Source organism: Notolepis coatsorum, assembly GCF_963971535.1.
Source record: "Notolepis coatsorum genome assembly, chromosome: 10".
Lineage (NCBI taxonomy): Eukaryota > Metazoa > Chordata > Actinopteri > Aulopiformes > Paralepididae > Notolepis > Notolepis coatsorum.
In genome coordinates, this window is record NC_140174.1 from 89,070,461 (window position 1) to 89,087,018 (window position 16,558).

General features: G+C 41.2%; 1 protein-coding gene across 3 annotated transcripts in view; it reads right to left on the minus strand.

The window, feature by feature from the left end:
- Positions 1-1,761: 1,761 nt before the first annotated feature.
- The window catches only part of trafd1 (TRAF-type zinc finger domain containing 1), a 61,471-nt gene continuing 46,674 nt past the window's right edge, over positions 1,762-16,558 (minus strand). For all 3 annotated transcript variants that reach the window (XM_084323396.1, XM_084323398.1, XM_084323397.1), the window contains exons 10-12: positions 14,428-14,629; positions 9,021-9,081; positions 1,762-1,964 (exon numbers count right to left, since the gene is read on the minus strand). In XM_084323396.1, coding sequence (XP_084179522.1) covers positions 1,926-1,964; positions 9,021-9,081; positions 14,428-14,629 — 302 coding nt within the window. In that variant the 3' untranslated portion in view covers positions 1,762-1,925. The remainder of the gene's footprint in view (positions 1,965-9,020; positions 9,082-14,427; positions 14,630-16,558) is intronic.

Sequence of the window (16,558 nt, forward strand, 5' to 3'; positions counted from 1 at the left end):
CTGAGAATTGTAAGTCTTAGCCAACTGAAAACATTTGAGTTGATCAACTTAAAAAATTTGAGGCAGGAGATTACGTAAATTTGTTTAAGAGGGGTTTGTTGATATATCATTCATAGCCTGATTTATAGTACATTTAGACCAAAAAACATGGCGAAAATTGATTTTTTTATGACTGTAGACAGCATTTCCTGATTTATGGAATGATAAAGACATATCCACAATCCCCCTTGTACAAAGTTCACTGTGTTGTCAACATAATGAAACAATTAAAAAAAATCTGGCATCATCCAATGTTGGTATTTATACCCAAACATCATAATGCAAATTAGTGCATATTTAATTTAATATTTAATGAGGTAATGCCTATTTTGCATATATAAACATAAGATCTCAGAAAACTTGCAATAAATTTTTTCTAAGTTATGTACATAAACTGGGAAAGTTTCAGTGATATCTATTCAAATATTTGTTTTGCCTACTCACCTGGGGTGTCTCACCTTAAGTAAAAGTAGAAATACCCAGATAAATGAGTACTCTGGTAAAAAAAAATAAAGGTCCTCCATTCAAAATCCTACTTCAGTAAAAGTAGAGAAGTATTTTATATTGAATGTACTTTAGTATCAAAAGTAAAAGTATGCGCTCTACGTGATGTTTGTGTATTCCAGTGCTTGGGAGTGGTAAGTCCTCCATCGACCTCTATAGATTATGTTAAAGTGGTATGTGGTCCAGCTATGCTGCTGATTAAATGTTAAAGTGGTATGTGGTCGTTATGCTGCTCTGATGACATATTCTTGAAGATAGCAGGCTTCAAATTTGAACGTCTATAATCTTCATCAATTCTTGCCAGGTTTTCTATACCAAATATTTTTCTTTGAAGTAACTAGTAACTGATGGGTTCAGATTCAGATAAATGTATTCTTTGAAATGTAGGAGAAAAAGTTCCCTCAAATGAAAATACACACGTAAAGTACAAGTAGCTCAAAATTATACTTAAGTATTTATATTCATTTTATTTATTATAATATTATATTATAATATTTTATATTATAAGTTACTTTCCACCACTGTAAAAAGAAAACTAAAGCATTAGTTACACACACACATAGCATTAATAATGATTTATTGAAAAACCAAGATGATACCACATTACAAATAAAATATGGATGTCCAATGATACAGCAAAGAATACAAATGTTTGAATATTTCTTGGTCAAAGATGCATAAATCTATAATTATTAAATCTTTTTAAGCCCTTTTAGCAAAAGAATATCATATCAAAGTGCTTTAGGCGCCAGAGAGAGAGAGAGAGATGCAGAAATCAAGACAGGGACACAAGGACAACAGAGCCTTAAATAATATGAGATTAAGCCAGAAGTGAGAAGAGAGAAAGAACACAAAAACACATCTGTGTTCGGTTATCATCAGTAAATGACAATCTGGATAATATGAATCAATAATTTTTTAGGTAAAATATTCATTTTAATATAATTTGTCAGACAATAAGGCAGGATGTCATACATATAAAAATGTTTACCCATGCCCCCCCACTCCCTCTACTGCTCACTCCTATGCACCTCCCTCCCTACTCCCTCTACCCCCCCCCCCCGCTCCTCCCTCCCTCCCCTGCACCCTCTACTCCTCCCTCCCCTGCACCTCCCTCCCTACTCCCTCTACTCCTGCACCCCTCTCTCTCCCTACTCCCTCTACTCCTCCCTCCCCTGCACCTCCCTCCCCACCCACCAAAATAACACTAAGTAAAACACATGATTTATTAAAAGAACCTCTTCATAGATTTAACTAAACGATAAAAAACACACACAGGCACTTATTAGATAAGTACATGTTTTGATTGAGACAGAGATGGAGAAAAAGAGAGATTTGATGAGCATCTTCTCTCCCCCCCCCCCCCCCAGAAAGTCATCATTTCACTCTTCTTCTTGCTCTTCATTTTGCTTCTTAGGCAGCTGGAAAACAAATAGCATGAATCGTTATCAACCTGAATTAAAGTGGTTCTGTGGTCACAGTATGTCCTAGCTGCTTCCTGGCTGTATATGTACCACTGCACTCTGCTCCCCCTTCACATCGCAGCCAGACTACACTCTGCTCCCCCTTCACATCACAGCCAGACTACACTCTGCTCCCCCTTCACATCGCAGCCAGACTACACTCTGCTCCCCCTTCACATCACACTACACTCTGCTCCCCCTTCATATCGCAGCCAGACTACACTCTGCTCCCCCTTCACATCACAGCCAGACTACACTCTGCTCCCCCTTCATATCGCAGCCAGACTACACTCTGCTCCCCCTTCACATCACACTACGCTCCCCCTTCACATCACAGCCAGACTACACTCTGCTCCCCCTTCACATCACAGCCAGACTACACTCTGCTCCCCCTTCACATCACAGCCAGACTACACTCTGCTCCCCCTTCACATCACAGCCAGACGACACTCTGCTCCCCCTTCACATCACAGCCAGACTACACTCTGCTCCCCCTTCACATCACAGCCAGACTACACTCTGCTCCCCCTTCATATCACAGCCAGACTACACTCTGCTCCCCCTTCATATCGCAGCCAGACTACACTCTGCACCCCCTTCATATCGCAGCCAGGCAGATGAACATAGACTGAAATGGGTGACGGTGCATCATGTCATTTCATTTGACCGACTCAGAAGTATTGTATATTAACCTAAACATAAAATCTGGTCCAACTTCAAGATTTCAACAGTCTGGCTGCAGCGAGCAAAGCGTAGCGGTACACAGTATATAGCTGGGAACCAGCCAAGTGTTCTCATGTGTTTTGCCAACACCTCACTTGTTGACAATGCCTTATAACATTTTTATAAATAAATCGCTTATCCAAAAAAAAAAAAAAAAATCTCTATTTGAGGTTAGAGTTAGGTGTGAGATGTCCAGTAGGTGACAGTGGCTCAGGAGGTAGAGCGGTTGTCTGGTAGGTGGAAGGTTCCCGTTTCGATTCCAGCTCTTCCCGGGAACCGTGTCGAAATGTCCTTGAGCAAGACACTTGACCCCTAATTGCTCCCGATATGCAGGTTGGCACCTTGCATGGTTGCCTCCGCCATCGGTGTGTGAATATGTGAATGTGAGGAACAAAGATTTTATTAAAAAAGCTATATAAATTTGGATAAAAGCGCTATATAAATGCACCATTTACTAGTAAGGTTCAAGGACCATTCGAATTTTGACTTCGCCATTATTGGAGATTGACCCGTCGTTAACACATTTTGTGTTCATAGTATACTAGGCGTTTGTATTTTAGCCGATATAAACTGACCTTACTAAACTCCATTCACACTGCCACGGATGTGGACAATACTCGTAAGTTGTTTGAAGTTCAAGGTTGTTAGGCATAATGTACCTCAGCCTTCTGAAAACCACTGTATCCTTTTGTCCCGCTACACACTACTAGAAGAACCACATGTCAAACGTCCACATTCAGTTGGGTGCGCTTGTTATTAACTCCCAGTCGCTACACTGCACAAATGTAGATGTAGTAGAGTCAGTGAAACAGTAACATTAGCAAAAATAAACAACAGTTACTTTTACCAGGGTAAATTACCTATGCCTAGAGCTACTTAAAAATGTCAGAGCATATTTTAAGATAAGATATTCCTTGGCGGCTAAGTGGCGCAGTGGGCAAGGCGCTCGCCACTAACACAGGAGATGCTGGGTTCGAGCCCAGCTCTCTGCGTTGCTTCCGGCTTGGCTGGTCGTTCATACTAATACAATTGGCAGTATTAGGGGGTGGGAAAGCCGGTGGGTGGGGATCGGACGTTGTGGACAGAGACTCCTACAGGTCGGTTGGTGCGCCTGTACAGCAGAATCAGGAAGTATCGGGGGCAGCGTGAGCCTCCCACGTGTTACTCCTCGCCACTGAGAGATCGCGCTGTGCAGGTGAAAAGATGCGACGGCTGCCTCCTCGTGTACCGGAGGGGACACGTGATGCAAGGCTTGGTCCACATTGCAGCCGACCAGTGGGAGGCATGGTCTAACAACGTTCAAGACAGGGGAGGGTAGAATTGGATAATACGAAAGTGGGATGGGAGAAAAATAGAAAATGGGGAGAAAAAGTAGCTTAAAAAAATAAGATAATATATTCCTTTATATCTTATCTTATTGAACCGCCCAGGGTGGGAGGTTCAAAGGGTCAGTGGAAGAGGCAATAGTGGGTATAAAACAGGAGGGAAGACTGTCAAGTTTTAAACTGTGGATACCAAACAGAGAAGGTAAAGATGACTTTGAACTGTTGAACAGTAATCCAGAACTATTTTATTACACTGTAAAATATATATATATTTTTTTATCTATTCTACAATTTTATTGCACTGCACTATTGCACTATTTTACTCTGTCTATTGTATCTTACTCTTTTTATTATTGTCTATTTAAAACTGAATCAAACCATAAACAAGGTGGCCTGTTGGGATGTTAGATCCTAATGTAAAAAAACTGTGATTTTATATGTCTGCACTTTATGTGCTCATTTTATGCCTGTCCTTTTTCTGTTGTGAAGCACTTTGAGCTGCAGTTTCTGTATGAAAGGTGCTATACAAATAAAGTTTATTATTATTATTGATCGCCTTGGGGAAATTCAAGCATAGCAGCATGGGGGAGGGTGGGGGGTTACAGGTGAGGGCAGGGTAATAGTAGAAAGACAGAAATATAGGCAACTAGATCTGAATATAAAAATATGAGAAAAAATAAACAGTGTACACAATACACCTTACACAATACACCTCACACAATACACCATACACCTTAACACATTGGGCGCCGGGGGTTGTTGCTCACCCAGTCTGCCACAGTTGAAAGCCTATGGAGATGTTTACCTTCTTTGCAGGGCTATAACTTTTTTAATTTTATTGCTATATTGACATTACTATGGCCCATTCAACATCGATTATCTATCGTTTAGGATGTGGGAACGTTATATTTTTTCATTCATACATTGTTGTGTTAATACCGTCTAGAATATAAGTATGTTTTTAAGGTTTTCTGCTGTAATTCCAAAAACGAGAGTTATAGGCCCTGACGCATATGATAGATTATCGATTGGTGTTTCTTTCCTATACACGCTATATTAAAAAATTCAAATGTATATGATCGGTATACATTATGCTTCATCATGCGTGAAGGAAAGGGGGGGGGGGGGGTCGTTTATAATTCCTTGATAGTCAGTAACGGATTTATTTAGTATGGGTTGATATATTGATCAGATGGTTTGCAGTGAAATGAATAAACAATCGGGCTGAAAATAACGTTACTGTCCTCTTACCGTTCGCCGATGAGACTGGAGGAAAAAGATCCCAATTATTTGACGCTGATCTCCTAGATCCATTTCCGGTTTGTATGGCGCAATAAACGCCGAAATCATATTGATTATTAAGTTTAGAAAGCGATCCAAATGCACTATAGTGTTTGTCTGGATCCTCATAACAAGATATTACTGCCGGAGGGATTTCCTCGATGCACCAGCGCCACTTCCGGTTTTGGCGAGAGTGTAACTCGCCCGACCATCCACCAGGCGGCGGTATTGAGGCGTTGCAATCTCATACAGGGTCCCGCTGCAGTCCGGAGGTTGGCTGGATGAATTATGAATGCCATGGCGAAAGAATTTAATATTAAACCCAAAAACGGCGTAAGTCGTTCTTGGCGCTCAACGCATGGCGGGCAAAAACGGCATAAGTCGTTCTGGGCGACCAATGTGTTAAACAATACACCTCACACCACAATACACCATACACCTCACACCTTACCTTACACAATACCCTTCAACAACTGAACCCTTTGCAACAGCAATGGCAGTGTGAAACGTAGGCTGAGATCTACTGAAACATACACTTTATACTAGGGCTGGGCGATATAACGATAACGATAAATATCGCGATATATTTTAATAATCGATATCGAATATCGAAATTTTAAAAAAAATCTAAAAATCGTTTTTTTTTTATTTTAATTTTTTTTACCTGCAACAGGGCAGTTTTAAAACCAGAGACAGTGGACAGACTTGTCTTTCTTGCCTGCAACTTAAAGTAATGGCTTTGCTTGTCCAAATGACAATACTGACCAAATTCAGATTTCTTTTTCTCTTGTCCATTTATTTTGTTTGCTTTCTAATTTAAAATACATTTTGAAATCGTCTGTACACAGTAGGCTATGTGTGCTAGCAGAACTAGACTCCAGTCACGAGTCACAGTGCACATGTGCGGTGGTTTGTCCACCAAAAAAGCGCCAAAAGATCGAAAATAAACTAGCAGAGCCAGAACTGTTCAACTCCTCTGGAGCCACAGCCAGCAGAGAAGCCGGTTTACTTTAGCTTTTAAACCAGCTGCAGCCTGAGAACTGGAGTGTGAGGGGATGTAACACTAAAGATGGCGGCAATGACAAAGAATTGCTGCAAAATAAACATACACCTGTATAAAAAAAAAAAAAAAAAAAAAAAAAAAAATTATACTTATAACAATTCGATAATTATCGATATCGAGAAATAAAATAAAATTATCATATCGTTATCGCGATATGATTTTTTTCCATATCGCCCAGCCCTACTTTATACTAAATGTGTTTAAAACGAGGACAATCTCCAGTAATGGCCAGAAGTCAAAATTAGACTGGTGTGGTCCTTTAAGGTTAGGGAGGTTAGAGATAGGGTGGTTAGAGTAGGGATAGGGGTGGTTAGAGATAGGGTGGTTAGAGATGTGGTGGAGCTAAGGGTTGTGTTCATAGGCTACGTTTTAGGTGAAAATGATGATGAGTCCTGGCTTTGCATCTTGACCAATAAGTGACGACCACATCTCAACTCCAGTGTGACCTGCCAGGAACCGTAAGTGCCGGGTGGAGGTTTCACTATGGGAAACTAAACTACCACTATGGGGGCGGGGCTAAGTGATCAATCAAAAAGCTGACAGGCTTTACGGATACTGCCGTTACAGAAACATTGAAGTTGGACTGAACAAAGTGGAAACGAGATGTTAAATCACCAAAAAAACAACGCTGATTTATTTTGCACATAATCTCACACGCATCCAAAAACTCTAAACGGTTTTGTACACATTAATTTAGTTTGACAGTTATTGAGAATAATCGAGTTTGAATATGGCCACCAGAGATATCATCTGGAACATTGAATATGTGTGTTGTGTTAATTACAGCACCATGAAATTATTGAGCTGAAAATCAACACAACATAAGAGTTTTTTGACGTGTGATGTGCAAAATGAATCAGCATTGTTTTTCGGTGAAGTGCCCCTTTAAAAAAGACGCCATCACAAAATCTGATTATTTTCAGTCTTCCCCAGAGTCAGACAAGAAGATAGGCACCCTTCTTATCTCTGCTTGCAGTACAGAGAGAGAGACCCATGAAGCGCATTAGCTAGCTTACATGTTACGACTGGAAGTGGATAAGGACCATTAGCCTACTGTCAAAGTAATGAAATACACTTTCCAATAACTCTGAAACTGTCTTATTTACATATTGCGACTTGTATTTTTATGTAGAAAAACCCTTCTCGCCGTCTCCGCTTCCAGAACCTGTAGTTCCTCCTCTGGAAATTCTGGTTCTAATAAACAAGGTTCTGGATCTGGGTTTGTCCAGAATTCATCATGGCATGCCTCTCTTACAAAGTCGTCCCTGATTAGTAGTCGTTCTTCTGTAGGTTAGTTAGTGACGTTGGTTTTGTTGACAGAAGTTACAACAGGGCTTTAGAGGTGCTGGGGCAAAGAAAATAGTCCATGTATCTGGTTAGATAATTACAACCTCTCATTTTCTATTCTACACGTGGTAAATACACAAGTCAGAACATGAAAATAAGACAGTTTGAGTTGTCGGAAAGTGTATTTCATTACTTTTGACAGTAGGCTAATGGTCCGTATCCAGGGGGCGAAATTAAAGCCCGCCACCCGCCATTTGCGGGCAGTTTTTACGTTTAGCGCCTCCCACTGAGAGGTCTGCCCACCGTGTGGCAGGCAATCAAATAGTCATGTGAAAACCGAAAATCATGATCCAATTCTGAGCGGAGTTCTCACTCGCTGTCTCAGCACAGACATGCCGCGCACCGCGCACTGCTCCTCCTACCCCTCCCGCACCTGTTCATGTATGCTGCATGTAAACAGAGGACAGTCACCGTGACGTTAGTCTAGTCAGAGGGACCTCCGTGAGCTAATGTTAGCTACTGTTACAAAATGACCCAGTCAACTATTCACTTTTAGTTTAATACATGAGGCATTGTGTAACGTTATCCAGCCGGCTAGCTACGGATAGCTCCCGACATCAACAACTGCTCCAGCAAGTGTCCAGTGCATAATACCTCCGTTGGCTAGGTAGCTCATGTTAGCCCACGTTAGCTCACTAGTCACTACGAAATGTCCCAGTAAACTAAATAGTTCAGAGGCGTTGTCCCAACGCCATCCAGCAGTAGCTACAGATAGCTCCTGACATCAATGTCCTACAACATGCGTATTCGAGCCCCTGGCTTACATCGCATGAGGGCTGCTGAATAGGGTCCAGCTGAAGCGCAGGAGAATCCTTTCATGCTGAATGTAGAGTTTATGGTCCAGCTGCAGCGCCGGAGAATCCTTGCTGGAGCTGGAGGCCACTCGAGTATACACACAGACAGTGGAGCTGTTTGCAGACAGCGAGGTGGCGATGTCTCGCAGATAATACAACTACAAGTATGATTATATAATATATATATATTTTTTTAAATGTTTATATAAAATAATTATTATTTTTTTTTTAATCAAAAAAAAGTTGGCAGGTAATAAATATGCTTGGCGGGTAGATTCTTCCCATCTACCCGCCACTGGCCGGTGAGTCAAAAAGTTAATTTCGCCCCCTGTCCGTATCCACTTCCAGTCGTAACGTGTAAGCTAGCTAGCATGCTGCGGGTCTCTCTGGGATGAGAAGGGTACCCATATTCATCTGACTCTGGGGAAGACGGCAAATAAGCTAATCTCCCAAAATGTTGGCGTGACAGTGAGAGGAATACCTTTGTCCCTGGACTCTTGTTGACTTTTCTTCTTCCTTCTTTACTGTCTTGTAGATGTGGTCTGGAAGACAAACAACACAAGTATACATTATCCTCCAGGTTCAATATATACATGTTTTTATGAGTGAGGCACACTGAATTATAATAGTAGTTTATAACAGCATAAATTATAATAGTAGTTAAAAAGGTGCTGTAAGTGGTATTTCTTTGTAAAAGAATACATTTTTCTCTCTAAGAATTGATCACAATTCTTATTTTTTCAATAAAATCATTTATTGCACTCTTTCTTAAACAGACAATATATCCTATATCAAAGTTGAGAGAAATCAGTGGTTTTTCAATGTATGTGATGTATAGATTGGGGGGAGATGACCGCATCTAAAGGGGCCAGGTCAGAGAGGTCAGAAATGTGCATGCCTTAGCAGACGGTGATAGAAGAAGCGGTTCAGAGGCAGGAGCCAGCAGAATGTTTAGCAGCCAGCAGAATGTTTTGAATTCCCCATCACATCAACCAGATAAGCTAGGCAACAGGCACAGAGCAGAGCGGAGAGGGGTTTGACAGTAGAAACTGCGTTTTAATGTGTGTAAAGGTTAAAGCGGTTGTCATGGCAGCGGCACCTGTCAACCAGAAGAGGGGCGGGCCGTCGTTGCTATGACGAAGATCCTATAAAGCTGACAGTGGTTCCGGGTAGGGGCAGACTACAATCTGACTAGGACTGAGATCACACAGAAGAGACTACCTCCCCTCATCACAGAGAGGGGGGGGGGGGGGAGGAGGCCACATCATCATTAGCTTCGGCTAACACAAGGAGGGATTTTGGCTAACGACAGGCCTGAGCCACTATTGGACTGATAGCAATGACAATACAATATGATAACATCCGAGATGAGGTTTCTGTTTTTTTTCTTTTTTAAACTTTGACCATTCCGCTGGTTCTTTTTGCGTTTATCGCTTTTTCTCTGGTCAAGTATGACCGACAGAAACAGGTTGAATGGGGGTACAGATGGGGGGAAGACACTCTGAGAAAGTTACGGCTTTGTCCGGGAATCGAACTTGCTACCCCAGATCTAGGCCTGCCGCAATAAGCAATAAATCGATTAATCGGCGCAATAATTAAAATGAATGCAATGATTTTGACGGGCGCGATTAATTGCTATTTGCGCGTTTGTTTTAATGAGGCGGAACCAGTACCCCTTGTCAGTCACTCTCCGTGTGGGGGGCCGCTGGCCTTACTACAGAGTACAGCACGGGAGCTCCGTGGGGCACTAGCAACGCCACATAGCTTAACTACATTTCTCAATAGTGTTGCTCCTTTTAACCAAGTAGTGTTCTTTGTAGTGTAACGTTAGCTATTTTTAGACCCAAGTAGTTACTCGCTACTGCCCGGAGAAACTGGACTGCTAAATAAAGATTAAAGATCTAGCGTTGATGCTATCAACATTAGCTAAATAGCTAACAAACGAAATACAACGTATAGCATAGCTAGCTACAACACAGAATAACGTTAATACAATTACATGCATCATTGTTTACAATGAACGGGTGGGGCTAGTCAAAGGACTGGACACGGGGACAAGTTAAACATGAATTAATTTATTATAACAGGTAGTTTCGAGTCGTGCCTACGCACCACAGGGCTACTATTCTATTATATACGGCTTTGGCGCTTCCTCCTCATCGTTGATTGCCTGTAGTAGCTGCATCTAACGTTAGTAGCTAACGTTAAAACTAACCTAAAGTTAGTTGTTCACCAACAATCTCAACATTTGTTTTATCATTAGCTCAAAAACACAGAACCGGACGAGACAAGTTGTCCGCTCAATACGTTCTGCTAGGATAATAACAACAATACTTCCGCTCCGGACCGGTGGGTGGGTTTCAAAATAAAAGTCAAAAACACCGGAAAAGATGTTTATTTTGTACAGCGTTTTCCTCCACGAGTACATCATGTGATCAATCGATCTGGATTATTTTTGCCCATCCCTAGTTTATCCTGTGCTGAAGTCTCCATTCCAATAGAGATAGTATATATTTTGGTGTTTATTTGATTATTGTTTCACTGCCTTTTTATTTATTACGTTTCCACAGTTTTTTCCTCATACTTTATTAACATTTTGTACATGGTACCGCAAGGTACATTAATAATAAATGTACATGTTAAAAGGATGATACAAAAAGCCAGACAGAGGGCTTGTTTCCAGTTTCAGTTTGTTTTATAATAAACAATCAAACTGAGCATTTTTTTATTTAGGATATTTAAAATATCTTCCAATGTTAAATAAGGGTTTATTGCACTTTGAAACGGCTTCCTTGCATTATTATGCTATTATTATATTAGTAAAAATAAATAAAAAGGTTAATTGAAAACTTTTGGGAAATACATTTCTCAAAAAAAAAATCTCTCAAAACCGCAATAATATCGCTTATCGCAATATTTTCTGGGACAATTAATCGCCCAGCAAAATGTGTTATCGTGACAGGCCTACCCAGATCCGTGACGAGCATGGTTGTCCCCGACGCCGAAATAGCGTTCGAGGTACGCAGTGAGCTACTGGAGCTCCCCACAATGAGGTTTCTGTTTATATCAATAAACAACGCTCTTTCAAGAAAGGTATGCCGTCAAGGTGTCGAATTCTTACAAAGGTGGAGAATACTTATGCTGCGGATTGCACTAACGGGGAATGATAAGGATTGTACAGCCAGTATATGAGATGTCGGAGAGATAAAATTACACAACGCAGAGGGAGTGGATGGAGAGATGATAACACAAGCCAAACAGACGAAGACGTGATACTGGCCGATTGATCAGAATCTAACAAAGTGCTTGACTTAAACTTAAACATAACATATATGAAAGTGCTTGACTTAAACTTAAAAGTCTCTTGTAACATACAAAATAACTCAAGTCAGAATCGTCATCATTTAAAAATGTTAAGTCAAGAAATCTTACCAAGCCAAATTTGCTTACTCATTTAACTTGTGCTATTTCTTATCTTTGTTAAAGGGGAACTATCTTATAAATGGCCTTTTTGAGTGTTTAGCATTGTTTCCTAGCTATGTGAACTTATATTAATATGATCTATGTCTCAAAATTCTCATATTGGCGCATTCTTCCAATTCTCCTCTCACAATATTCACCCTCACTGAACTGAGTCGTTTGAAAATGTGCCTATATGTGATGTCATATAGTCACTGCTGCATGTTAATGTTCAGGCGGACGACGCCGCTGCACAGTGGTTTAGGTGGCACCTGCACCTGCATCCCAGGCTCAAAACAGCTCGAGATCTTGAGGTAGAAAAATGCTGTTTTTGAGGACTTGATTAGAAATACAAAACAATGAATAAAAAAAATATATATATTACAGAGGTGTTCCATAGACTCACAGGAATTGTGTAAAAGTGCCCAAATAGTGAAAGAAATAGTAAAATAGTTCCCCTTTAAGACAATTATTGCAGCGAGTTCTCTCTCCTGATTGAATAAAGTGGGAAGTGGATACCAGGAAATACATTTTGTGTTTACTGCAGAGCGGAGGGACTGGGAGACCCATATTACTGAGTGACCACACACACTCTAGATCAGTGGTTCCCAACCTTTTTCCCCCCAGGGACCCCCAAACATCTCTGATGAAATTCGCGGACCCCCTCCTAATAAGATACCATAAAATACTTTTTTTTTTTCATTTTAATAACAAACTGCTTATACACAGGCATATGCATCACAATTAGACCCACTATGCTTCTTTGACTTGTGCCTTCAATCAACAAATCTCATCTTGCACCATATGCATTTCAAAATGTTTGGCCAATATTCAAATGCTGTATTCATCCTCTCAAATCAGGCCCTAATGGTGAACGGTTTGCATTTATGGAACAAATCAATGCAACAAATTAAACTAAATATGAGACAGGAAATTCCAATCAGTAGCAGAGAGAATCTGTCCTAGCTGGGTTTAATACCTTTTTTTTGTCATTTTAATAACAAACTGCTTATACACAGGCATATGCATCATAATTAGACCCACTATGCTTCTTTGACTTGTGCCTTCAATCAACAAATCTAATCTTGCACCTTATGTATTTCAAAATTTTGGCCAATATTCAAATCCTGTATTCATCCTCTCAAATCAGGCCCTAATGGTGAACGGTTTGCATTTATGTTGAATGAAGTAAGAATCCACTGCAGTAAAAATATCCTCACCTCGAGTGGTGGTAGTAAGGTTGACTGACATGAGAATGTCCTGCTTCAGATCCTCATTTTCAATATATTGCACATAAACGATGAGCACAGCCTCGTCTGCGACAGTTGTAGTTTCATCAAGTTGTATGGCAAATGGACCCTTTCTAAGCTTTTCTGACAGCTGCTGCTCGCAATCACTTGACATCTTATCAATTCGGTATTTCACTACATTGTTCGAGAGTGGTACTGATTTTAGTTTATCCGCCACCTGTGGGCCGCACAGTTTCTAAACCATTTTGATGCAGGCTGGTTTGATGAGCTGCTCGCCAATATTGTGCGGTTTCTTTGCTTTTGCAATTAAAAGCGAACACTCAAAGGAGGCTTCGGTAGCCTTCTGTAAATCACTGCCACCCCTGCTCCACGCTACTCTAACATCAACAAGCTTGTTCGCCTTGAGAGAGTGATCTTTCCTCCGAAAAAAGTCTGGATCCTTCCCAACGGTTTCTGGGTGCTTAGACGCCTGATGTCTCTTCAGCTTGCTGGGCTTCAGGCTCGAGTTTGCCAACTTTTCTCCACAAATCACACACTCAGGTCGTTTGTCTGGTCCCTCAGTGAAGCCCATGGTGATGTAATTTTCGCGATTGCTGTAGGTCCTAACTTTTTTTGCAGATGAGCTGCCATCATCTCCTTTTCCTTTGTCACACATTTTCGCCTCTGGCGGCTGACTGCAGACGAGCCGAGAAAGTTAACTAGCGTGCTAGGCTAGCTACAGAAAGTGATACAGTCAACTGATTCGCGTTTTAGCGGCTACCCGGTAGCCTACTGTTAACATTCAAAAATCATGTCTAGATGTTTATTTATTTATCTTTATTTTTTTATTGTAGTGGAGAGACTATTCATGCTTCTGATGATAAAAAAAAAAAAAAAAAAAGAAAAAAGAGACCTCAAATCATCTGTGGTCTGGCGGACCCCCTGCGCCCCCTGGCGGACCCCCAGGGGTCCGCGGACCCCAGGTTGGGAATCACTGCTCTAGATCAGTGATGGCTGTTTACTGCAGAGTGGAGGGACTGGGAGACCCATGTTACTGACCACACACTACATCAGTGATGGCTGTCAGAATGCAATTTTCTTTCATAAATACCACTTTAATTGTGTGGGGGATAAATACAGACAATTTATTAAACTAACTTGAGTGGGACATCAGAGAGAGGGAGACAGTGTTGCTCTTACCCCTTATACGCTGCAGAGCCAGTGAATGCTGCCGGATGAGCCACCTCTCCCTCCCGGGTGTTCTGGGGTCTGTTCTTTACGCCAATATCACAGTTGGATATCTTCCCTGGAGCAGGTAGTCCACTGGGGCCCCTCTGCCAGTCCTTGAAGTGCGGCACCGGTGGCCGGTCCTTCTCCGGTGCGAAGAGGTCATCCACGGGGTCTGCAGAATGTGGAACACAATGTATATTACATCTGCATCTTTCTTTACACTGTTCATGTTTCTCATATTTTTTATATTCAGAGTTAACACTTTCCGTGCCACTCACAAGATTTCTCTGGTTTTTTTTATAGGTGGTTGCTAGCCACTCACGAGATTTCTCTGAATTTTTTTTTTCTTCTCTTTTTAGCGATCTGAAAAATTATTGCATCACCCGAGCCTACCCGAGTATAGCCGAGGGGCGCCGGCGATCACTGTGGAAAAAAGCGCCCCCTGTCGTTTCCCAGATGACATAAGTGATTTTGGAATGGACTCAATGAAAATGTGGGGGAAAAAATCCGGTACTCCACATTTTCCAGTTCACTGATCCAGCCGGGGTTACCACAGTTCATTCTGGAACCTCAGATCCCCGCGGATCATGGAGATCTACAGTATCGCGTTGGATCCATACACGTATCGATTTTTTCGAATGGTGATCAGGAATTGGAATATACCAGTTGGATACCATCTGATGTCAGGTAAGGACTCTATGTTATCAGTGTTAGGATAATCAGAGTAAGTTTGATGAAGTTATAAGCTGTTTTGTGAAATGTCTTCTTTCGGTTTCACTGTAAAAGTCCGTGAGGAAATCAACGGAGCGATTATCCGCGCACGGCCGTAATGTGCTTGCGTGCACGTATAATATTGATCATCTAGCGTTTATTTGAAAACGATTCATAAAAAGGCCGACGAATATCAACGTTGTGGAATATTCCACTAAAAGACGATTTTCATAGAATGCTCCAGAATGAGCTGTTTTTATATCAAAACGGGGGCTTTTCTAAATGCTCTAAAACGGAAACGACGCGATAAAAAAACAATCTGCCTTGACAGCACTGACTGGAAAATAGTCTTTGATAATGCGATGGGCAGATTAGACACATAGCCATAATTTAAAACATAGATTAGGCGATATTAACGTTAACATTGGCGCCGATGGTGGCATTCAGCCGGTAAAACGGAAAACCAGGCGTGGTGCTCAAAGTGTTAATTATATTCTTTACACGGTTTATTTTTATTTCCTATATTTATGTCTTTCTACTATTACCCTGCCCATACTTGTACCTCCCCTCCCCCATGCTTCTATGACGCACACATTTCCCCAAGGGGATCAATAAAGGAATATCTCATCTATTAATCACACACAGAATGTGCCCCAAAATAAGAGCTATTGACCATATTCACACAGTGGCCGTTTTAGCTCTTATGTCATGCTCAGGTTGGGATTCCCGTACATCCTGACATAAGAGCAAGACGGCCACAGTGTGAATATGGTCAATTCTGTTGTGTTTTTGTGTCCGTTACCTCCGCCAAGGTGAAGCCAGTGCTTCCATCCGCCTGTCTGAGTGAATGAAATATCTCAAAGTAACGGTTGGATTGATGGGAAACCTGCTGTGTACATTCACGACCGCAAGAGGAGGAAAGCTAATGATTTTTGGTGACCCGGTGACCTTTCCATCAGGCCAAACCTTCCATTTTCAAACGAGTGAATCTCCTGACCCCATTAGCTGTACAGTGACAAACGTGCTGTGACTATTCACGGCCACTAGAGGGAGTTAGTGTTGGTGAGCCTTTGCCCTTTCCTCTAGTACCATGACATGGATTTACTGCCTGGATCTGTTGAGACCAGCAATAATCAGCAGTTTATGGAAGCAAATGAGTGCCAGAAGTATTTGAATTTAATCAGACACCGCATTTATAGCATTGAAAATAATAACTTTGAAAACATGTATCTGAATTTGAAAACATGTATCTGAATTTTTTCAGACACCGCATTTTTGTATCTGAATTATTTCAGACACCGCATTTATAGTTTCAGACACCGAATTTATAGCATTGCAAATAAATACTTTGAAAATCATGTATCTGAATTTCTTTGCTCCGAATTTACCT